At 40.1% G+C, this 24,693-nt stretch overlaps 1 protein-coding gene across 5 annotated transcripts in view; it reads left to right on the top strand.

The window, feature by feature from the left end:
- phf14 (PHD finger protein 14) overlaps positions 1-24,693 on the top strand; it is a 107,016-nt gene that overhangs the window by 35,874 nt on the left and 46,449 nt on the right. For all 5 annotated transcript variants that reach the window (XM_034704301.1, XM_034704302.1, XM_034704305.1 and 2 more), the window contains exons 11-15: positions 2,019-2,114; positions 9,026-9,132; positions 9,499-9,630; positions 14,809-14,959; positions 23,640-23,702. In XM_034704301.1, the coding sequence (XP_034560192.1) occupies positions 2,019-2,114; positions 9,026-9,132; positions 9,499-9,630; positions 14,809-14,959; positions 23,640-23,702 (549 nt within the window). The remainder of the gene's footprint in view (positions 1-2,018; positions 2,115-9,025; positions 9,133-9,498; positions 9,631-14,808; positions 14,960-23,639; positions 23,703-24,693) is intronic.

Genomic DNA, 24,693 nt, shown 5'->3' with positions numbered 1-24,693 from the left:
GTAACATTTAATCATCAGTCATGTTTCCCTCAGTCTCTGACCCTTCTCACTCTTCTTCCCCCTCTGTTTGTGAGTCACTTACACTAGAGGGTTTCAGTTTCTCCTTCAGCGAATGGAGTCAACTCAGAGCCTCTTGATCAAAAAGAAACCTGCATTTGTGAGAAGGAGATGAAATATTTCTTATTTCCTCCCTTGTATTAAAATATGTTAGAAAGGTAGAATCAAGTTCACCTGATTTATGGACATTTCAACAAACTCATGCATGTTCAAGTATTTCTAAATGTTAAAAGAACATTCTGGTTTAGAGCAGTATATGATCCCTTTTTTGACACCTTATAATACACAGAAAGACTGAGGAGTAGGTCAACTATTAACCATTCCTGTTAAAAAGGAGAATTGATTGTATAAGTGGAATGTATAATAGGGATGGGCAATTCAAGCCAAAATACTATTCGATAATCATTGGCATCTATTCGACAATTATCACCCTCCCACAGAAACACACACACGTTTATGGATAGACAGGTATATACAAGCTTAAATAATGGAAATACAGTTAAATAGTTAGCTTAAAAATGTATTTACTGTTCTAATAATATACTGAAAAAAGTAAAATGGTTGAATAGAAGAAGCCAGAAGTATTTAATAGAAAAAGGATGAAAGCGTTATTGAGAACAGTTGAGATAATTAGCTAAAAGTAATAATAAACAGATGTATAAGTGAGCTTAAGATTGGATTACAAAAAGTTGAAATGGTTGTAATAAGAAGCTAAAATAAATGGTAAAATGTTAAAATGGTCAGCTGAGAGAAATGTTTTAACAGTTTTAATACTTCGCTCAAGTAAGAAAAATAGTTTAAAGGTTAGCTCAAGTAATGACCCAATTAAGCTCAAATAATGTATGAATTTTGAGCTTAAAGAAATTAAAAACTCTTTTAATATTCAGTTTAATTCATGGAAAAAGAGTTTAAAATGTCCCCTGAAAGTAAATGATTAACAGTTATAATATTGAGATAATAATTAGAAAATTAAAACTGCAAGCGGATATGTGCGGGCCCTCGTTCAAGCACCGCCTGATATGCGCGAACGCCTGATGTGCACTACCGCCTGATGTAAGCCACCGCCTGATGTGCTGCAGGTGTTGCTGTGCTGCCTAGGCTGAAACTGTGAGCATACTTGTGCAGTTATCAGCATAGTGTACATTGCAGTACCGCCTGTCACCAGTAGGTGCTGCTGTGTCTTTAATTAAGTTCTGAAGGATTGTTCATCACAGATCATTATAGAAATCACAAGCATGTTAAAAACATGTTCTGAGAGTAAATACTCATTGTGTCCATTAGGTGGCGCTATACAGAAGACAAACATGTGTACATAGATGAGTTCAGGCTGGGTCCATGATGAAACATGTCAAATTTGGAAGAGATCGGGTATTGTATGTAAATGTCAGTACAACGTATTTCCTGTGGGTGGCGCTATGGCTGTAGTAGATAAATGAGTCCATAGGTGTGTTGAGGGATGGACCCTGATCATGTGTATGTAAGTTCAAACAGATTGATCACTGTATGAAGGAGCTATAAGTACTTCCTGTTTCATGGCAAGACATCAGAGTTTGAGGGGTCGCCACGCCCACATCCATTGACTTAGGAAGATTGCTTTGACAAATGTTCATCTGCAGTGTGACAACAACATTGTGAGCGAAAAGGGCCTTCGCCGACCTTGTCGGTGCTCGGGCCCTAAATATTTAAATAGTTAATAGTTGTGATAATGCTAATAACTCAAACCTTTTTAGCATAGTTAGCTTAAAGTAACAGATAAACGGTTGAAATAAGAAGCTAAAGAATGAAACAGGTTAAGTGATGAGTTGTTGTAATAGTATATTGAATCACGGAAATTAGGGCCGTGGTGAATCTCAGGTCAGAACATACAAATGTGTGTGCGTGTGTGTGTTTGTTTGCGTGTGTGTGTGCTAACAGCGAGTGTGCTGTCCCTGCCTCACGTTGTGTCCTCTCCCCTCCTGCAGCTGTGCGAGTCTCTGGAGGAGCTGCTGAATGTGAATGGAGACTTGAGAGGAGAAGGCCAGTCCATGTGGACCCTGCTGGGAGGCATCCTGGGCCAGGTATCTGCACCATCTCCACACACACCTTCACCTGTTCATGTACCCTCAGTTGTTCAGACACTTCGCTGAACATCCTGTTGACAGAGTTTCTTTTCTCAGCGATGAGAGCAGCGTCAGCTCTGTACTCACCCTGCTGTTTATGAAAATCCTTTCATTTTGCACTAACTAATGAAGCTGTCGTTTACCGTGAAGTTGGACCTGACTGCCGGGAAGTAAGAGCTGTATCCCACTTCTCGTTCCCATGGAAACCAATTGCTGAGATGTACCTCTAGAGCTGATGGGTTATTAAATGAATGTGAACTGCAGTCTGCAGAAATAGACTGAGATCTTTCCGTTTGTCGGCTGGAACTAAAACTTAAACGCAGGGGCTGAATCTTTGTGAGGTGGCCATGACATGGGCATCATCCCTGATCCAGAAACAGACTAGAGCTGCACCTAACAAGTGTCATTGATTATTGAAACGATTAATCAACTAATCAGATAATACAGTGTTCTCAGGGAAAGGTTTTAAGGTGAGGGACTGAAAATATAAGTTAGAGAAAAATCACACAGTGTGGTCTCATTACAAGCAAGTTCTTGTTTACAGATCTTGCAGTCGGTATCGTGAGGGTGAAATGCTCCGGCCTTTAGAAATTTGAAGATGCAATGGTGTTGGGTCGGCCACCGTTTAGTCTGTTACTTAATACAGGGTTCCCACGCGTCCTGGAAAACCTGGAAAACAGTTGACCATTTTTCCAGTACTGGAAAACAACTGGAAAATGGGAGAAAAAGTAAAATGTCCTGAAAAATCACAGATTGTCCTGGAAAATGATTCCAACATGACTGCGTGCAACTTGACAAGGTTAAAAAAAAAAAACACATCCCCGTTCAACATTTGTGGCCATTTTTGCCATTCAGTTCTATTTAGGTCATTAATGCACTGATCCTCTGATTGTTATTATTAGTATTTATTTATTTCAGTAAGGCAGCTTCCAGATTCCTTTGCTGGCTCTTTTGTTTTTTACTGAGGTAATTTTATATTTCTTTAGAAAAAAGAAAGCTGAGATGAGAGTTGGCCATCATTGTTACTTGGTTGCACTAATAAAGTGCTGTACATCTGTGGTTGCATTGTTCTATTATTAATTTGCCATCATTTTTAAGCATATAAGAGATGATTTCATGGATAGCCATAGTCTGCACGTCTTTCAATGTAGACTTCCACTGAGAGGAACATATTAGACTATTTAGGAACTAAATTAGGAACTCAATTTAGACAGTCATACCAGCTTGATCATCAATGAAAATGTCCTGGAAATGTCCTGGAAAATGATCTCTGGAAAAGAGTGGGAACCCTGTTAATAATAATAATAATAATAATAATAATAATAATAATAATAATAATAATAATAATAATAACAGTAACTTTATTTATATAGCACCTTTAAAAACAAATGTTTCAAAGTGCTTTGACAGAAAAAGCATTGTTGGAATAACAAAGTAAACCTTTTGACAGACAGGGAGGAGGAATTTTAACAATGCAAAACAGATTACATGCAAGAGGTTAAAAATAATTCACGTAAATTAAACAGAATGAAGTGGTGTGACAGTAGACCAATAAATCATTGTTTAAGAGGTTTTCCAAATAAAAATAAATACAATTAATAAATGAAAATTAATATATAGATAGATAAATAAATAAATAAATAAAAATGGATAAGTAAATAAAATCATTAAAAGTACAATAAAAGAGGTTTTCAGAATAAGATGATGACATCACATCAAAACAATTAGAAAAAGTGAAAAGGATCAATTTGGACCATAAAATACTAAATTAAAAAAAACTTATTTAATTCTTTCATTCATTAAAACAATAAATAAGCAAATAAAATAAGCACATAAAATTGAAAACAATGAATTAGTTGGATAAAAACTAAAAATAATAATAAAATAGAAGTAAAACCGTGTTTACCAGTCTCCTACCTGTTGTCGTTTACACAACTCATCTCAACTTTATTTATAGAGCAAATTTTCAAAATGTAAGTATGCAACCTAAAGTGCTTAACAGAAGAAATGAAAAAAAATAATAGAAATGGGTAAAATAATAAAAGACTGAAACAGGAAAGGAAATGGTAATCGTAAAAAAATACTTCAATTAAAATGTAATCGATCCAGTAAAATCAATCAAATATGTAAGGGTAGAAAATACAATAAAAATGAATTTAAATTTAAAGAAATCTGATAAATACTAGAAATAAAAAGTATAAACCATATAAATAGAAGATGATGATATAATAATGATATAACTCCAACTATTTTTAACTCAGATCAGATATTGTTAATTAGTATGATTTTATAATATGGATAGACAATTGTAATAATGAAGTACTTGTCAATGTTAAAAGCATGTTCTTGCCAATTGTTCTGAAAAATAATCACAGTGTTTAAGAATTGTAACAGTGCAACCCAGTGTGGTGATACCTGTGAATACATACTTAAAAAAAAGGTGGCGATTAAGGTCTTACGTCAGTGACGAGGTGAGGGTTGTTCAACAAGAAGGGAATTTACTAGGGATGTTAAAAATTAATGGAGTATCAACTAAGGATTGTTAAGAATGTCCTCAAACACGTTTTTTTGTTTTCTCTTTTATATCACGTGGAACAAACATCATGTGGTCTTATATTTGGTTCTGCTATCAGGGAGGTGTTTTAAGTTTAAAGCATGTTTCAGAATCAGCTGACTGAAGGTGTTGCTAACAGCGGAGACGCTCAGCTGGGAGCTGTGGCTGAGTGACAGGTCTCCAGTGTTTTTGTTTTCTGCCGACTGACACCTGACCACGTTCACATGTTTATTTTTCTAAATAAGAACGAGTAGACAGAAAACAGGACACTGTGAGTCTGAAATATGTTTCTGTTCAGTTCTCTTGTTGCAGTAAATCCACATGTTGAAGTCTGAGCCTTCACTTTATATGACTATTCGTCTGCGGAGATTATGAGCCTGCTCCTGCGGCATTCAGTGTGTTTAACATTTTGTACGCCTCAATAAGATCTGTACATATTCAATACTGTCAGTTATATAAATTGTGTCGTTAAGGGAAATTTGATTCAGGGGAAAAAAACGCATTTTGACATGGAAAACATCTAAGTTTTATTTAATGATTTATCGACAATTCATCGTTAACATTTCCAAAGATCGATCACAAAGAATACTTCAAATTGACATCCCTTGAAGTTACAGTGTCAGTTAACCTTTTTTTAATCACTTGTTGATGCTAAACATCTTACATAGCATGTATGTAATAATTGTAACAGCTTCCGTAGTAGTCACAGAGAAACCTCACTTGTCATCACCTTCCCCTATTATATTTTCCTCAGTGATGCTTTAAAAACCTTGATTGTCTCACAGCAAAGGAAAATGTTGAAAGCATCAGAAACAGCTAGTATGTTGCCCTTTGATTGAATCCAATTAAAGCAAAGCTTCTGTGTGAAGCGTAATAATGAACATTCATGCATGAAGATTTCAACAGTGGCAGGAATAACATATCAGAGCCATTTGTTGGTTCTGCCTGTAATGCACACAAACATCTGTCCTTTGTCTCCTCTTTAATGTTCTCAGAATCTATTTTCAAGACATTAAAGGAAAGAGAAAGCAGTCAACTCCAGCCCTTGATCTAAAATTGTTAAATGAAAGGTGAGATATCCATTGAGGTGCCGGGGAGAGTGCAGTCACTCCTTCAGCGATTTATGTATATAAGTACCATCTAAACCCATAAAAAGCCCTTTAAAAGTGAGGCCGTTGAAGAGCATGAGCCTTGCAGACAAATGGTTGAATGATATTAATGTGGTGGCGAGGCAGCAGAATGGACAGGGACTAGAAGCAAAACTGGCAGTGAATCTGCAATGACCACCATAAATCACCTAATTATGAACACGCACGCTTTAAGTAGCAACATCAGTCACTGCACCGCATGCTTTTGTGTCATCTATCTGCCACGTTTTCATCTCCTATTTGTCATCCTGCCTGCCTGCATTTGCAGAAATTATTGATGTCCCCAACTGGGACTCTCATCCCTCTTCCAGTCCACAGTCAGTGCTTTTGTTCCCCGTGCTCCTGGAAGTTTAGCACTCCTGGCAACCGGACAAGAAAACACACAACACATTTTCCAGCAGCCTCTATAGCAGCCTCTATAAAACAGCATGGGGCTCAAGCAGCTACTGGGTGGTGGATATTATAACACTTATTAATGTTACTGAGACCAGGCTGGGAATAATCAATAGAAAAAATAAAAACATGTAAGCAGACCTATTGAGATCCAAACGTGATGCACGACATAAACATGTCAAGTCTGTACATGCAGGTCTGGACTTAAGTAGGAGAAATGTTCTGATATCTGTTTGTTGTATGTTTGTGCTGGAGTAGTATTGTCCGGTCACGTATGGACAGTCTGTATGAAGAGCAAAAGCAGGAGGGACACGATCCAGCTTCATGACATTCAGGCTCCCATAGTTGGTGATCTGAAGAGGATTTATTCTATTTCTAGATCAAACATTTACACTGAGACACAAATCTGCGTGATGCTGTCACTAAAGATAATCAGCGTTTAGATTTCCTGACTTCCTCGAATGCATCAGAAATGATGGATCCCACCTCCAATCAACAAACAAACATTGTTACATTAGTTTTCTTCTCCTCTTGAGGACAGACCTGACAAAGCTCGACTTTTGACTTTTGACTTTTGATTAATCTGCATCATGATGTTGTTATTTCAGCAAACTTAGGACCCGTTAATTACAAGAACATCACAAAAACATTAGTTTCTGATTCAGGTTCATACCGCTGTAGTGAGTCAGAGTGAAGCCTCTGTGGAACTTACTATTTACAGTAAAACTAAGACTGCAGAAAATGGGAAGGGGCAATGCTATGGGGATTGGAATGAATCTACATGTGACACTGGTTACTTTTTACTTACATTATTTTTGCAGTTATTTTGCCTTTATGAGTTAAAACAGCTGACGAGAGGCGAGTTAAGCGACCGACCGTTGTGATTACGGCTACACCCTCAGTGCATCAGGCACACGCTTAATCAGCTAGACCAGCCAGTGTCCCTGCAGAGGGAATGTAAGTTTATATTTGATCTGAACACATGGTCACTTGTCGAATCTTGAGTTTTTTGTTTTGTTAGCTGTCCTGCTTTATTGACAGGACAGCTGAAGAGAGATAGGAAACGTGGGGAGTAGAGATTGGGGGAAGACATGCAACAAATGGTCAACCGGCCGGGAGTCGAATCGGTGACCTCTGCGACAAGGACTATAGCCTCTATACTCATGGGGGGCTTAGACAGCTAGGCCACCAGCGCCCCACTTGTCGTATCTCTAATTGAACTCTAAATGATGCAGCATGTCTCGGTGGAAAATCTTTAATCGCTAACTTCTGGCTTCACTATAATGCCTCCAAAGATGGCCATCATTCTCAGAGGCAAATACTGTCCTCAGATGGGTTCTTAGATCACAGAAACTCAAGATTCTTGAGGAGCTTGAACCAGAAAATATTTGACATTTCTGCATGAAAAAAGACTGAGGGTCATTATTGTACAAATGCAGAGTTTAAAAGAAAGCTTTTCAAAATCTTAACATGAAATCAAAGAGGCCTGCTTTGAAACAGCTGAATGGTTTGATTTAAAAATATATTTATTCAAGACTTTAAAAGTTGGAAGAAGAACCTCTGATGCTGAGACAGTGTGGCACAATGATAGGAGACAAAAAGGCCTGAGGATAACAGCCCTGATTGGTTGTGTTTAGATGCTGTCGAGAGGAGCTGCCAGCTACATGTATCCTCAGGAGGTAGTGGAGAGATTTTAGCATCCCACAATCTGATATTAGATCAGAGAGCTTTAGATAGAGGAGGCTTTAGGCCCAAAGATGCCAGCATGAGTGGATTAGTCTTACAGCTGAATCTCACAGCTTGAACTTGCAGGCGTAGTTATGCAGGAGCGCTCTTGCCTTTGCAGAGCTGTCTTTAAGTGAGGATTCAGGCCACGGCTTCTTTGTTTTACTGTAAAAGACGTGATGAGAATGCTCTCAGCCGGAGATATCGCCCTTTACTGCTCCTGCGCTGCACGGTTTGACAATTTTCCTCTGGACAAAGCAGGAAACCAGACAGCCTGTGTGTGCTGTTTTCACTCACTCTATGCAATCTTTACCTCTAAACTTCCTCATCTCTCTGATAAAGCTTGTTAACAATGTTGAAGCTGCTCCATATCAGCAGCAGAGACGCTTCCTTGTCGTTGGGATGCAGGTGGACTGCAGTCCAGGTGGAGGAGATAGCCCCTGCAGCCCTCTTTGTGCTCTGGTCACCCCGTTCCTCCATCTATCAGGCCTCCCTGCGGGGACGCTCCCTCACCGCTACAGGCAGAGCAAGCACGCCCAGATTAGAACTTCCTCCGGGAAAACCTTGTCTGTTTAGTGACAGGCTCGGTCCCTACGAGATAAGTTTTCTAATTAACCTGCGTGGCAGGGACGCACCTGAGATGGAGGGGAGAATAAACTGGCTGTCTGCTGCTGCTTTTCACCTGCCACATACAACAGGTTCCCCTTGCCTCTCTGCACAACTCTGCTGTGAGCCAACTTTTACAGCTCAGATTAAGCTAACAGTCTTAACTCGCAGGCAGCACAAAGCAGATGTTCAATAAAGTGCCACCTGTCTGTAACCCTCACTCTGATGGAGCAACACAAGCCTGCAGTTTCACCTCTTTCTCTTTCTCTCAGCTGTATGAGTGCTGACAGAAAGTGTAACGTCTGCAGAATACATGACTGAAAGTTTGCTCTTTTCTGCTTCTTACAGAGTAATCGATGAACACTCAAACACACTTGTACAGTGTGTTTAAATGTTGCAGTACTCAGCTGTAACCACAAAACATTTGTGCTTCTCTTTGGCAGAAACTAAACACCCCAGCTGTTCTGAAAGCCCCAAAAGAAAGGAAGCCCAGCAAGAAGGAGGGAGGAACCCCGGGGAAGTCATCCAGCCTGCCAGCGATCCTCTACAGGTACACACACAGGGTCCTCAGGGTAAAGAAAGATGGAGGTTAAATTTCTGAGTCAAAGAGAGGACCGGGCAATGGTTTTAATACTATCAGATGCCAGAGGAAGAATCAAAGTGCCTTGCTGAATAGGTCTGTTATGGTTTTTAAGATCATTTGGTGTCAAGTGTGTGAGTGTACACCTGCTTTAATCCCTGTCTCTGTGATAAAACAGCAGCAGAGAATACTCTGCTCTGTTTCCCAGGCTTTGCTTCATGTTAGCATGAGGTACCTCACCACCAAACTCCAGGAGTTTAACATGTTACTGGGGAAAAACATCCCTCAAAACACCAGCAACAACCACATCATGTCATTTTCTCCTTTTCTCTGCAGCTGTGGCATCTGTAAAAAGAACCAGGATCAACATCTGCTGGTTCTATGTGACACCTGCAAGCTCTACTACCACCTGGGCTGCCTGGAGCCTCCGCTGACACGCATGCCCAAGAAGACCAAGAACAGCTACTGGTGAGAGGCACAGAGACACGATGAGTGGGAGAAAATATTTGGAATAGTCTTGGGACCCCAAAGGAGGATTCAGATATTATCAAACTTAGCTGCCTTTCCTCAGGCTCATTCACCTAAACAAAATACCTCCACTTAAAGTCCTGTTTTTAGTCCCTGACGGGCTCCGGTTGTTATTCTAAGTGTCTGACAACATTAGAGAGAGAGAGCTTTATGTTAAAGTGGTAAATGATTGTTTTTCAGCAAACCAGCTGTTAAATCGTTCTATTTAAAGCCAGCAGACTCAACACACAAATATTTGTCTTTCAGAACTCTTGATGGAGATTCAATTTTAACAATGCAGATAGCATTATCAGCCTCCTTATTGCGTCCTAATCAATTCCATTTTCGATACTGTTCTATTACTTAGTGGAAAGACAAGACAAAGAGAAGTTTTTTAAAGGTGACATATCATGCATAATGGACTTTTTAATGGTTCTCTACCTGAAATATGTGTCCCTGGCATGTCTACAAACCCCCCGAGAATGAAAAAAATCCATTCTGCCCCTGTTCTGATTTCTCCACCTTTCTGTAAATGTGTGTGAAACGAGCCGTTTCAGACTTCCGTGTTTCTGTTACGTAACAACAATATCCGGTCTATCACGGAGTCAGAGCTCGGAGCTTGTTCAGCCCATAGACTGTAAAAAATAATACTGAATCCCCCCTCCGTTTCTCATTACCTGCACAAATGTGTGCTAACAAGGAGCTTAGGAGGGAGGCATGCTAGTTGTAGGCTGTCTTAATAAACACAAAGGTCGGTTTTACTCCCCACGTCTGCAGATTTGAAGATCTAGTGGATGATTTTTATTTATCATGGATAAGTGCTAGCGCTAGTTAGCATAGCCACATAGCTACATGTTCGTAGCTGTAGCTGTGTACCAAGACGCACGTCGACCTACTGACAAATAAAACAACAAGTAACACAGAATCTGTGACCAATCCTTCAGAAAGGTCCCGCTGCCTTTCTGGCAGAGGTCGGTTTTACTCCCCACGTCTGCAGATTTGAAGATGTAGAGGATGATTTTTATTTGTCATGGATAAGTGTTAGCGCTATTTAGCATAGCCACATAGCTACATGTTCATAGCTGTAGCTGTAGCTGTGTACCAAGACACACGTCGACATACTGACAAATAAAACAACAAGTAGCACAGAATCTGTGACCAATGGTTCAGAAAGGTCCTGCTGCCTTTCTGGTAGAGGTCGGTTTTACACCCCAGGCCTGCAGATTTGAAGATCTATTGGATGATTTTTATTTATCATGGATAAGTGCTAGCGCTAGTTAGCATAGCCACATAGCTACATGTTCGTAGCTGTGTACCAAGACACACGTCGACATACTGATAAATAAAACAACAAGAAACACTAAATCTGTGACCAATCCTTCAGAAAGGTCCTGCTACAGGCGCCTCTCCGTCAGGATCAGATTCTGGATCAGATTCAGAGGGTTGAAGTAACGTGATTTCTGAGCAGCCGTGTATATTCAGCCAACATGTAAACATTAGATCAACGTGCTGGAGAGCCGACGCACATCCACTTCCTGAGGGGGCGTGGTCAGAGAGAAAACAGAGTGTTCTGAGGAGGACTGAAGAAGAGGGCTTTTCAGGCATGTCAAAATCTGATTTCAAAGTGTTTTTTTGAGCATAAACTTTAAAGACATGTTTTGGGGACCTCTTAGACCAATATATATTGATGAAAAAAGCGTGATATGTCACCTTTAACACAACTGGTATTGCTCTCTAGGAATGACCTTTGTTTACCTTCGCCTCATGATCATTTTACCAACCCTCGAAACATAAAAATGTACTCTTACGTCACCTCCTTCAGTTAGCTAACTTTCGATGGCCGAATTTTCAATGCATCCCTACTTTGTACTCATATGAACCAAAATCATGAAAAACAGGGCTTGGAAATATCAGGCTTACTTTTTAAACTTCCACTGAAACCATGTGGAGTAAATTAACGTCAGCTGCTGACAAGCTACATGCAGAAAAGATTGTGTTCCGTGGACTCATACAAGCGTCAGATTCACTGTAAGCTTTAGAAACTCTGACTGCTGGAGAGCCATTAGTGAAGGTTACACAGTTCAAGATTCCTCAGAAAGAAAACCTGCATATCAGCGAGACACCCGACTGTACAAGCCCTCGTGCTGCAGAACACGATTCAACATGACAGCACAGAGAACATGAGAGGAGTGCAGCGGATAAAGAGCAGAGGATGTTGCTCTTTCTCTCTTTAATAAGGTTACAGATTCATCTATAACAGGACGTTTGTGGGTTCAGTCAAAACATGACAGGTTTAACTACAATCAAAGTCTGCACCCAAAGACCAGACTAGCTCCACCAATCACCATGGAGGTCACAGAAGGTGAAAGGACCGCCATGTTGGGGAGGAACACACCGGTTGTACGTTACTCCATCCTAAAAGAACTTGTACTTTATTAAAAAATCTCACGATCAGAGCTGATACTAACCTCATAAAGTACGTCTGGTATGAGAGAGGATTGCTTTTCTTCCTGCTTGGAGTTTGTTTTTTCATATTGGTGGTGACATTTGAGGCCAGACGGTGGCAGCAGGATTATCACATGACGGATGCTGAGATGGTGGAAATGTCACAGTCGCTTCTCTCAACCACGGCAGTTCCTTTTAATCTGGGGAGGAGATTTAGTGGACCTGTTTTTATGACGTGTGATTATTCTAAGATACTCTAATACTTAGTGAACTACTTCTTCCACAGTTTATAGAAAGAGAGAATGCTTTTACTCTCTCAAGTAAATGAAAGTAATGAAGAGTCGCAGCTGCTGTTACAGAAGCGGACATGTCGGAGTAATTAATTTAGCATTTATTTGAGCGTTGAGCTGTTTTGGAGGAAAATAATGAACCGCCTATTAATAAAAGAGTCTGGATGCAAAGTCGTAACCAGCAACAGAGCTGTGCCCACACAGAGAGCCGCAGACGACTGAAGTTGTTTTTGAGGAATGCTTTATTTATTGCAAGTCGGTCTCCTTCCCAAGGTCTAACTCTCACCTGATTCAATACTCTTTATTGTTCTCTTTTAGGACTGTCCTGCAGAATGCTCTTGCAGCAGTCACAGCATGAGGTTTTATGGGTTGAGGCTATTTTTCTTTCCCTTCCTGGAAAAAGTTTTATCTCAGAAACATCTGAGAAGAATACCTTCCAAATTGGTACAAATATTCACAAACTTCACAAACTCAGTGTGCATTCACCTTCTGCTATTCTTCTGCATTGTGCGTGTCCGTTACTCTGCATTACTGTTCTGTAAACGTGCCCTCTCACCAAGGTTACACTAAGCCTAATGTTTAGTTTATCATTGGCTTAAAATGCGCAAAGAAAAAGGAGAGACTCCAATATAAACAAGCTTGTACTGAAGACGTCTTTTATAAGCTGCGGAGTTTAAACCTTACATGAAAAGATGAGTTTTAACAGCAGAAAGCTGAATTGTTACCAAGAGCCAATCCTGAAGTGCAAAAAACTGCAGTTCCTCAAGTGTCCACTAGAGGCTGAGTTCAAAAGCTGTGGAAATCTCATTACCACCCACATTAAAATGTACATTTTACATTCAACATGGTTACAATCTTGTTCACTAGATGGTTCTGGTTAAGGAAGCTTGATTCTTTATTAGTACCAGTGTTCATTTCGTTAACGAAAATTATGACGAAAATGTTTGTCAGCAAAGTATTTTTTCATGACGAAAGCAAAACTATGACGAGCTTAAGTTCACCACTGATAATGAAAACTCTGACGAATGTATGTTTTGATTTTGTTAACGAGACGATGACGAGACGAAAACATTAGTGGCGGACTGCAGGACATTTGAAATCCATGTTTTCCCCACTGTGCTTCTAATCTGTAAAAATAAAAGCGATTCAATCCTGTGACAGGCTGAGTTATTATTTAGAACAAGCAGCCGCAGGTGGCTGTCTAGGTCTTTGAGGGTTAAACATCAAGCTGGATGAGAGGCCCGCATTAAGTTAGTGTAGCATGTTAGCATGTGTGAAAGCTCCTTGTCAAAACACAGATATCCTTGAATGTATAATGTTGATTAATTCTTTATATAAACCAATTAGTTCACTGTTCAACATGTTAAATGTAACATTGGTTTGTCACCTGTCCTCCACTACAATGTTTAAATTCCACTAATTAAACCAGGAACTGCCAAACAGAGCTGCAGGGGTGCTGATACGGATGGAATAAGAAATACGCTTAAGTGGAAATTCAGGGGATTATTAATGTAAATGTATTTGGATAATGTTTTGTGACCTCATTAGATATGTTTAGATCTTTTGTAGAGCAGGTAGACGTCTGATGTGAGTTAACTGATCACAAACCATTTCTCCCTCATTGTAGGTAGGAGCTAGCTGCTGTAAGAAAAGAGGTTGGATGCCCTTGGGGTTGTTGATGGTTGAAGTTAAAGTCAGATCAGAGCATACTGAGCTGGGAGGGCCCAAGTAGTATTGTGTAAACCTCTGTCCCTAACTTTTTAAACACTTTCATTCTGTATTTTCTCTTTTTTTCTTCCTTTTTTGCTGCAAGTATTGTTGTTATTTTCTCGTTCCCCAGGCCTGCATCCTACAGAATGGAAATGTTTTTTTTTCACTGAAAATAAATGGACTTGGGATGCAGCTTGGTTTTTGCCTCATTGTTGAACCAACTTGGCCAACCTTACATGGGGACTTCTGTTGTTGGAACAGACTGTTTTCAAAGCTGTTACTTAAGTAAGAGCGACGTCAAAACAGTAGCTGATCTGACTCCTGCTAGAGTTTGGTGATAAAAGTTAGCTGCTGAGGGAAAACATACACCTGTAAGGGTTAATGTATAGTGAATGGGTGTTTGTGCACATTAGAATCATTTTTGCCACAACGTTTACCGCTTTATGGCACTCAAGGAAGCCAACGTTTTTACCACAGTGTCAACAGGCAGAGATAAAACGTGCCGGACTACTTTACAAGGATTGGTTTGATATGACGCTTGGGATCCGTCATTCTCTGGCGTCACTTTTGCTGTTGAGTCTTGATTACAGTCATTATGGGGTTTTGACCAGAGTCAAGTATTTAACACCATGGTGCGTAAAGCTTGATGTCTGTCTTGAGAAAGTAAGATGAACACTCTCTTCATTCTCTTTAGGCAATGCTCCGAGTGCGACCAGGCCAGCAGTGATGAGGCTGACATCGCCATGGAGACACTCCCTGACGGCACCAAGAGGTCCAGGAGGCAGATCAAGGGACCAATCAAATTCATCCCACAGGAGATGTCACCGGAGCCCAAGAAACATCAGGTGAGGGGCACGATGTGTATCAACACACTGAGAATCTCAGTTATCATCACACAGACAAAAAGCACTTTCTTTAGGGCTCCACTCACCCTCCACTCTTGTTAGAGCATAATTGACATCAGCGTCAGCTAATTGATTGATCTGTATTGATTACAAATAATTAACTCTACTTCTCATTAGTCTGATGCTCTCCTTAATCTTTCAGAAAGTCACACAAGGTGATCTTTTGTTCCCTGGAGCATAAATATTTGAATATTTGTAACCAAAGGAAATCTGCTCGAGAGGGGAGAGCAACACAGATCAGAAAAGAAAGGTACAAGTTTAAATAAATAAGAAGTGGAAGTAGAGGTGCAAAAGTGAAGGGCCTTTATCATGCATTATTTCTACTGGCCAGCAGGGGGCGACTCGAGTGGTTGCAAATAGTTAGCTGTTGGATGTTAATCGCACTGGGTCTTAAATATTACTACATGTTGGGGCTCAAAGTACAAAGACATGGGGACGGATGAGCTGCAGTAGAATCTAAATGAAAACTGTGACCCACGGATGCACCTTCCTATCAAGCTAATGCTAGCTTAACTTGATAAATTACCACTTGCTCACCTAGCGTTTGGGCTCCACTCCATTTCCTGTCCCTCGTCCAGTTATGGTCACTTCTGCTTCTATATAAAGCAAATACAAGACTGCTTTGATTCCAAACTTGAGGCCTCAAAACAATAGTCCACAAACAAATGGGTGACATCAGGTTGTGTATCTACTTCTGATACGCAGCTGAGTGAGAAAAGCACAAACATGAATTTGCTGGAAGGCAGGATGCAGTCACTCAAATTAACGAGAAACAATATTTCAGCTTGAACACGAAAGAACGAAGTTGTTATCCCTTATTGTGCCGAGATGAACGACAAGAACAAGAAGTGCCTGGTGGGAAATAATTGAAGAACAGGTCTGTGTGGCTGTCGCATCCTCACACATTACTTCAGTTACTTCTGCAGGACAGAAGCTTGCTCTTTAGATAGAGGTAAGGAAACATGTGAATCCCAACCTGCAGGTTTGTTACACGATGAAGCTTCAGGTCTTCACATGATTTAAGCCCTGATGTCTGCCCCAGCCGCACAAAGTGATGTGGATTTATGTAAAAATCCTTGAATAATGAAGATGTCCTCTCAGGGAGGTCTAGACGGAGATGGAGAAAGAGGATTAGTGAGTAAATGTTAGTTATTGTGGTGATACAGGATGGGTTTCTTAAAACAATGATGTGCAAGTGAGCGTGGAAACAGTTACATGTTATTGGAAGATGGAGATTAAACCCTGCTTAAGTCCACACCTTCAACATCAACCAGAACCTGAGAGGGTATAGAATAAGATCTATGAAACTACACACTAAAGATACCACAAATAACAGGGTAACATTGATAACAGTACGCCAATCAATACTTTACATTTCAGATGAAGTCAGTCTGAAGCATCTGATACTTTAGGAACACTCAACTGATAAATGAGTCCATCTTTCCACAGCATGGCCAAACATTTGTCTTTGTTAAGAGCAAACTATTACTTCAGTTTTTTAATCTGTATCTTAAAAAAACACAACAAAACAAGCACACGGGCGAGAAATCATCCAAAGAGATTTTCAAAGACCTGCGTGTTGTTTTCTACGCTGTGACTGCTTCCTTTCATGTTCTTTCAGGCTTGTAGGGACGGTTTTGATTTTAAAGGGGGAAGTAAGATGCTTAGTTTTTATTGATTTCATAAAAGAACTATATATATATATATATATATTATATATATATATATATATTTTAATTGCTAGCTGACTCTGTGGTGATGATACATGACAGGATGATTCATCCAGTCATGTATTGCTCTGCAGGTTTGTTAAGATACTAACACGTTGGAAAAAAACTTGGTCAAATGATTATTTTATTGATTTAAATGATTTATGTTTTTAAGGTAGATATGTTTTTAAAATAGTCCCAGTGTCTCCTCGTCAGTTAACCTTTCTACGGTGATGGATTGAACATGAAACTGTCCTCATTCAGCTCTCCTTCTTCTCTGAGCTCTGCAGTTCACACACACCTTTAAAAAGAAACTAATGTCACAACTTTGAACCCTGCTTTGTAGAGATCGCTAACCTAAAGTTTGTCTCACCTGCTCAGTTCCTTGATAATCTCGCTGCACAGGATCCAATATGAAAATGTCGTAGCCTGCTGATTTTGTATGCTAACCTAAGCTAACGTTTTAGCCACATTGTTTACCAATATAATGTTAATGGAAGCTAACGGTTTCTCCTCACCCTACGGTCTATGGTGTCAACAAGCAGAAGCTAAATGTGCCAGAACTCTTTTCCTTGGATTGATTTGACATGACGTGTGTTCAGTTTGCCTCTGGTGTTGCTCATGTTAGTGAAAGTTAATAACCATCGTCAAGGGGTTTTGACCAATCAGAATCAAGCATCTTACACAACTAGAAGAAAGCAAGAAAGCCGGGTAATAAATAGTGATGATAGTGAGTGATTTGTGACAAAGCCTTAGTCAGTCGTACAAAAGTTACTGAACGAATAAATTAATTGAAGTCCAGCGTAGACTTCACCAGGTTACATTAGCAAGCCATAAGTTTGAAACAATTCGGCACAGAGAGCAAGGCACCCAGCAGAAGGAGGGGTGACTTTTCAATTAAATATTTCCCTGAAACTATCAAATAGCATTACTGCTTGAAATCCCCATCCATAGTGCTTATGAACACAGCTTTAGAGTAACAATCTGAGGCTGACAGGGACAAAAACAAGAACTGTCAGTTGGCGTTTTTCCATTGAGAGAATTTGGCCTCAGTGATTACGATGCAGCCTTTATGGCCTGTTTTGCTGACTGACACAGTCTACCAGAACACTCCAAAACTCTAAATATGTAAAAAAAAAAAAAAATCAATAAGGGCCCAGGTTTAAGAACATCGCAAATCAGCTTTGATACGACATAATGACGAGACAACCAATGTGACAGTAAGTGTGTCTACATGTCAGTTCACTCACACCCTCGTTCTGAAAGCCACCCAGGCAATTTTTTTGTCAATATTGCGGCTAATCCTCAAGTCTTTTCCCCATAACTTTGATCCAGAGGACAACAGAGCAGCGGTATGTGGACTGTGTCCGCCTGCAGAGAAACATTTGGTGTCAGCTGTGAGGGGGAACAGAATCCCTCACTGGATCCTACTTATCTGCACCGACCATGCTCTGATCCTGAGATACAGAGCCGCCTCCCCGCTCCCTCAAGAAACACTCCAGATTGATATCTGACAGCTCCGTGCTGAGGAGCGGGGGCTGGGCTTGTCTTTCACTTCCCCTTTTTCTTTTGCCCACTGTCAATATGTGACCCAGTGCCACTCACCTGGGACTTGAGGGAACTTTCCTCTTGTGACTGTGGATGCTCACAGCAGAGTCAATTCCACTGAAGCCACTCCTGACTGCAGCCTGTGTTACAACTAGAGGAATGAACAAAGAGAAGGAGTGTTTCAGCCACTTCTCTCACTCTCCGCACTCCATCTGTCTTAGAGGGGAAATAGTGGAGTGTTGGAGCACAGTGGCAGCCTGGGTTAATGTGTTTTTCTGTTCAGGTTTGGAAACCCTGGGCCCAGACATGTGCCGAGGACCCTGCTGGAGCTCTGGGGGATTAAGCAGCTTTCTGATTTTTCTCGCAGCCACAGCCACTCGGGCGAGGCACTTCACTGCAGCATTTATCTTCAAATGCAAGGCGTGCAATGGCAGACACTAAAAGGGCCCTGCTTTGCATTTTTAATGCTTTTACCAGGGCACCCAGGCGCTGGCACTTCTCTAAAGCCATGTTTCAATTTATCAGGACTGGCTAATCGACCTCCTGCTGGCCTCCGAGGCTGCACGATGCATGTGTGTGTGTGTGACATACACACATTTACATTTAGCCAAAAGGGCTGACATGGCCTGGTGCCACCTTGATGAAGCTGAGAGTCTTGTGGCTGTTATTCATGGCCTGTTGTGCCCGCTGGAGAGAAATGTTTAAAGTCAACCTGTGAGCGGAGTTTTATGGAGGATGTGTGCAATGTCACAGCTGTAAAACTAATGCTCCGTGATTTAACTCTGTGTAAGGTAGAGACATCTCAAACACTCGTCATGCAAGGACACATCATTAACACACGTTGGTCCTTCAGTGTGTGGCGTGTAAAAGAAGCTCAGCCACTGTTTCATGTGACTGTCATGAACTAGTGTTTATAGTCAGCACTTCTGAACCTCTGCTTACTCTGAGGATGTCGGCGGAGTGGATGGCTCTTTAATGGCCCTTTTTACACTGAAATTCAACAACAGCGCTGCAGAGAAGCACCACCGTAATGCCTGGTTTGCAAATTTGTCCCATTCCAGAGACATTTCCATTGCTGAAGGTTAGCTGCTCGCGTCTCCTACTTCTTTTTTAATTAGAAAACATCCTTTAACGTCACACCCTTGTCCTGTCCTTCAGGCTCTCTCATTTACACAGAAGTCAACTCCGCTCCGTCACTACCTCCTCTGCCAGCCAGGGAGCCAAGAATTATTACCCCGTTCAGTCTCTGAAAGAGTGATACAGAATGAAGCCAGCTTCAAACAATCAGTTTTATATTTAAGTATAAAGGACTAATTTTACCCAGGACCCGTTCCCATACACACATCTAAAACAGTCCGGCCATATGTGGTCCAGATCAGCTCCAAATGTGGTCTGAGTAATCTTCAGCTGTACCCACTCATGCACCAAGCTCCTGAATCCTCACTGAAGGAGCTGCATGTGAATGCAAACAGCGGAAACTTTCCTTATGACTTGATCCTGGCTTTTCCTTCCAGACCCTCAGTGAAATTTTCATGTGAAGTCGGGGTGAACTGGTGTGAGAACGCAGCAGGAAATGTTTGTGAAAATTCACAGAGGGGGAAGGGATGATGACGTTTTTTATCATGCAGCTGGTTCAAACTCTGTGAGAGGATGAATAAAAACATCTGAGGTTGGAGAGGACAAATCGTTCTCAGGATGAGAACAGGAAAGATGTCGGCACATCAGTCTGTTTACATGTAGCTGTGATATAAATGCAAAAGCTGTCATCGCAGTGAAGGCTTCTGTTGCTTTGTCCGCCGTCATGTCTTAAACATTACTCTGGCTTCTGCAGTCCTGCCTCTTAAGACCTGTAAGCCCTTTCAGAAGTAAGACTTAGCACAAAAAAATATGTGAACAACCAACATCAGAACATTTGGGGGCAGAGCTCCTGAAAATCTCAAATGAAGCATCACCGTGTAAAATGCGTTTTGGGTACTTTTTCAGCCATCGGGCCAAGTCTACACCGAAACTCTGAAACAATCTTCACCATGAAAGTGTAATATCTCCATTCTAACTAATATTTGTTTACAGATTATACATAATATGCTGAATATCTCAGCAGGTGTGATGATTTTTGGCATCAGAAGCGTTGAGTTCAGGTGTAATCATCTATCAGTGCTCCAGCAGACTTTGATCGTGCACAGGAAAAAGAGAACGTTGGGGAGATGCATCAGCCGTGATGCAATCATTGAACTCTATTGGCTTTTAATTAGTGTCTTAAACAGATATCTGTATGCTAAAGCAGCTTACAATCAGCTCTTAGACATTGCCCCTCAACTGCAACTCCAATTTTGCTTTAGACTGACTGATAACTACAACAGTGTATCAATGCCGTTTAAATAAAAGATAAATTAAAAAACGCAGGAGGAGATGAATAATTTTTAGAAATTAATCTCACAAATTTGTGAGGATTTGTTGTAATTTAGGACGGATGATAATCAAAAGCTAAATCTGATTGAAAAGTACAATTTTATGAGGTTGAGCACCGCAGACATAATAAACAACAGCGGCATTTGATGTGCTAAAGTGGGAAGTGATAAGGTTCTCTTAAAAACTGAAAAAACTCTGTTTCTTCTCACAAATGTTCAACTTCATAATCTCACAATTTAGCTCTGAAAAAAACGGCAATCACTTGGAGACTTTGTAATTTATAGGTTTTAAGAATGCCTTCACACTAATAAAAACTACTGTTACATAACCAGCACACACACACACACACACTGAATCAGCACTAAAAAAAACACACATCAATCTGAAACTGTCCCTTTCAGCCTGCGAAACAAACACAACTACAAACATTTTCAAAGACCCTGTTTAGGAGAATCTTAACGGAGCAAAAGTTTTCATTTCAAGACAAAAACTCCAAGCTGGATTCAGAAGGAGACCCCGAGGGATGCAATTTACATTCTTATTTGTGTTTTCAAACCTGAGACTCAGACGTGTGCACATACATCTTAGAGTAATACAACTTACTCTTTGGAGTGAAAATTGTGTCTCTAGATCTGGAGTCTTAGTCCACTAAATTAAGAAAGATCCACTTTGAAATCTTTTTTAAAATATATATTTACAAGGAGTAATATTAGAGCTTAACTTTGCCAACATTTGACATTTTAGTTGCAATCATTTTAATCAACATGTTAGCGTCTCTCATCACCTTTGTATCTTTTTCTCTTGTCAGAAATCCAAACCACTTCCACCGTAGTTAAACGTTTAAATCACCTGAAGAAGGGATTTAATTACTCTGACTCCTTATTGAGTTATTGAATGCCATGATGAACCCATGTTTGATCCTTAAAGCAAAACAAAAACGGCTTTAAAGAGGAATTCAGGGTTCAAGCAACAACTAAGTGCAGCTTTAAAACGCTCCTCCTAATTGGGCGTGATTTACTGCTGCCTGCTCCAACCCCAGCACTAACATTAAAACTCCCATACAGACATATGTCATTAATCAGTTGTAAATTATGAGAATTAAGTTAATATATGTAGTTAGTAGCTTCCTATGCTCTGTTAATTTCTCTAATCCTGTGTGAAATGATTCATGCTTGTTAAAGATGCACTGATGTACTTAATTAAAAGATTGATTTTGCCTGGGACTTATAAACTGCCTGCAGTTTTAATTTCCTCACCTGAGCAGAGCCTGAGATTAGCTGTGCCGTGCGTGTGAGAGCTTTTTAGCTGAACCAGCTCCTGATCTGCACCCTGCCTTATAGATTATTCTACAGACACGGCTGTAATGCAGAAATAACTAAATAGCATCAGGCCTTTTGTTTAGTGCTGGAGGAATAGTTAAGGTACGTAGGAGCCAATTGGCAGCAGTCTTGCAGTTAGCATTCTTAATGATAAGTGCTCCATCTGGCGAGTAGTGGCGAGCCAAAGGCGACAGATGGAATTGTTTTCACAATCTGTTTAAATATGTTGTCGATTTTTCTTCCCCTCTTTAAACCTCCCAGCAGCTCCGTTGCTCGCTCGCTTGCTAGCAACACAAAGGAGATGTTTGATTTTTATTTCCTTTCATGCATCTGTGAGGACAAATACAAGTTCAGACAAGTGTTTGTGAACATCCAGCCAGCACGGATAATCTTTGATGGAAACAATATTATTGGTACCCAGGGATGTTCAGAGCCATGACATGACTAGTGGTGGTGATGTGAGTGAGACTGCCTAGAAAGAGAAAGATCAGTGTTTGAACCCCAGACTCTCAAACAGGGATCCTGTGGTTCCATGAAAGTCTTCAATTACTTGTGTTTTAATCTAAGGTCACAACATGTCTTTGAAAGGCTGATTCTGTGTGGAGTCTTACATTTTGGATGGCTCTTCAACAGAGGCATGCATTATCAAATCAGCACCGTCATGATTCTTTACTAATCTTTTTTGAAGATGACACAATTCACAGCATTTATGGCAGCATATGACTCACATATTCACAAACTGTGATCAGACGAGTGAGAGAGAAAGAAGGTTGGGAAATGAAAGCTCAAAGAAATTTGGTGTCACAATGAGAAACACAGGGAATCGAATGGTTCTGACTTCTGAACAGGGAAACAGTGTTAATGAGGCGGTTTGCTAAAAAGCCTTTAAACTGGGTTATATATAGTTAATTATGCTACAGCTGTGTTATTGATGTCCTGCTGTGCAATGCCTATATTCATTTTCTTTTTCCTGGTCTTTATAAAATCTGAAATCTTAAAAGTGTGCACCAACCCTGTTAGAAATCTTAACCCAAAACTGAACAATACCGATACTTGTCCCAGCTGGAGAAAATCATCGACCCGTATGATGGCAACTCTTTCAAATATTCAAGCTGGAGGAACACTGGCTAAGTTCACTTGGTAGAGCAGGCGCCCCATTATGGCCAAATTCCACCAGATCCTCGTCCGATCTTGATCTGACACAACACCGGGTCTGATAGGTTTCTATTCTAGTCAATGTGTTAACTTCCACTGGATCCGCTCCGTTGTGTTCTGGCTGTGTCTTTGATCCGGCAGGTCGGAGCCCTCCGGATCAGATACATAAGAATTCCCCGGGTGCCAGAGCACGACGCATCAATCTCAACAGATGGAGTGGGACAGGAAGTCAGGCACCAAAACAAAATGAAAACATCCGGTCAATTTTCAGAATCAAACACTCTGTGTTATCACCAGATCTTATTTCACTTAACTAAAATAGCGCAGACAACTAATCAGATGTTGAAACTGAAAAATGTTATTGTTTCATGAAAATTATAAACTCATTATGCTTAATACCAAAGACATTGGCAGAAATGTGCTATCAGGTGTGCAGCTCTGACCTGACCTCTGCTTAATGTGAAAATGTTTGTTTGACAGAGAACCAGAGGGCAGAAGAGGAAGAGGATCCCCATCTGTGAGGACAGAGACGATAAAATTGAGGTATGTACCTCATTTGTGCTTCACTTAGATGATGTGTGGCTGACATTTTCAAGCTCCTTACAATCGTCTGAGCTCTCATTTTTAAAATCACTGCTATTTGCTGTTCTGATCCCTATAATTTATTACATGGTGTTGGATAATTTGACCAGGTAATTATCTTGGTTTGTCAGTAAAAGTGTTTCCTTACACCATAAGTTGTTGTCATTGAGACTTGTATTAGAGATCTTCCAAAGCACTAAACACATCTTTAAATTCTGACTGGCCAAGTTATCTGAAGGTGAGAAAGTTAGCAGAGCTAGCACCACCAGCCTTCAGTCCTCCTTGCAGGTTAATGTCCTCATATCTGTGCTGGTTCCTCATTGCTCTGGTCGAGTGCTTATGTCAGTTTAACTAGATACAACCTGCATACAACTTTATCTCCATTTACTAGATCAACAAACTGACAAACCACGCTGCGCTAAGAGACGCCATCTGTCATCTGTGCTTGTTTACATCAAGGTAGTAGATAGTTACAGCTGGATGGTCGTAGCGATTACACAGAGCCCCTGCTAGTAGCAGGATGCCACACTACAGCATAGACAAAATATAGGAGCGACTTTTTGGGCCTACGATAACACAAATATTATCCTTCTAATTTTCGCGGTGTGAGGTCATCCGCTTATTCTGAAATACTATTTTATTATCCTTTTAATAAGTAATCCTTTGATTTACTTATCCATTTCTATTTATTTATTTTATTTATTTTATTTATTTTATTTATTTTATTTATTTTATTTATTTTACTTATTTTATTTATTTTATTTATTTTTATTTATTTTATTTATCTTATTGATTTCTTTATTTTTTATTTTATTTATTTATCTTTGAAAAACTTTTAAACAATGATTTATTGGTCTATTGTCACACCACTTCATTCTGTTTAATTTACTTGTATTCTTTTTTAACCTCACGTTGTATTTTTGTTTGGAATTGTTAAAATTCTGTCTGTCAA

The sequence above is a fragment of the Notolabrus celidotus genome, chromosome 16 (assembly GCF_009762535.1).
Source record: "Notolabrus celidotus isolate fNotCel1 chromosome 16, fNotCel1.pri, whole genome shotgun sequence".
NCBI classification, from domain to species: domain Eukaryota; kingdom Metazoa; phylum Chordata; class Actinopteri; order Labriformes; family Labridae; genus Notolabrus; species Notolabrus celidotus.
This window is presented reverse-complemented; position numbering and strand designations above follow the sequence as displayed.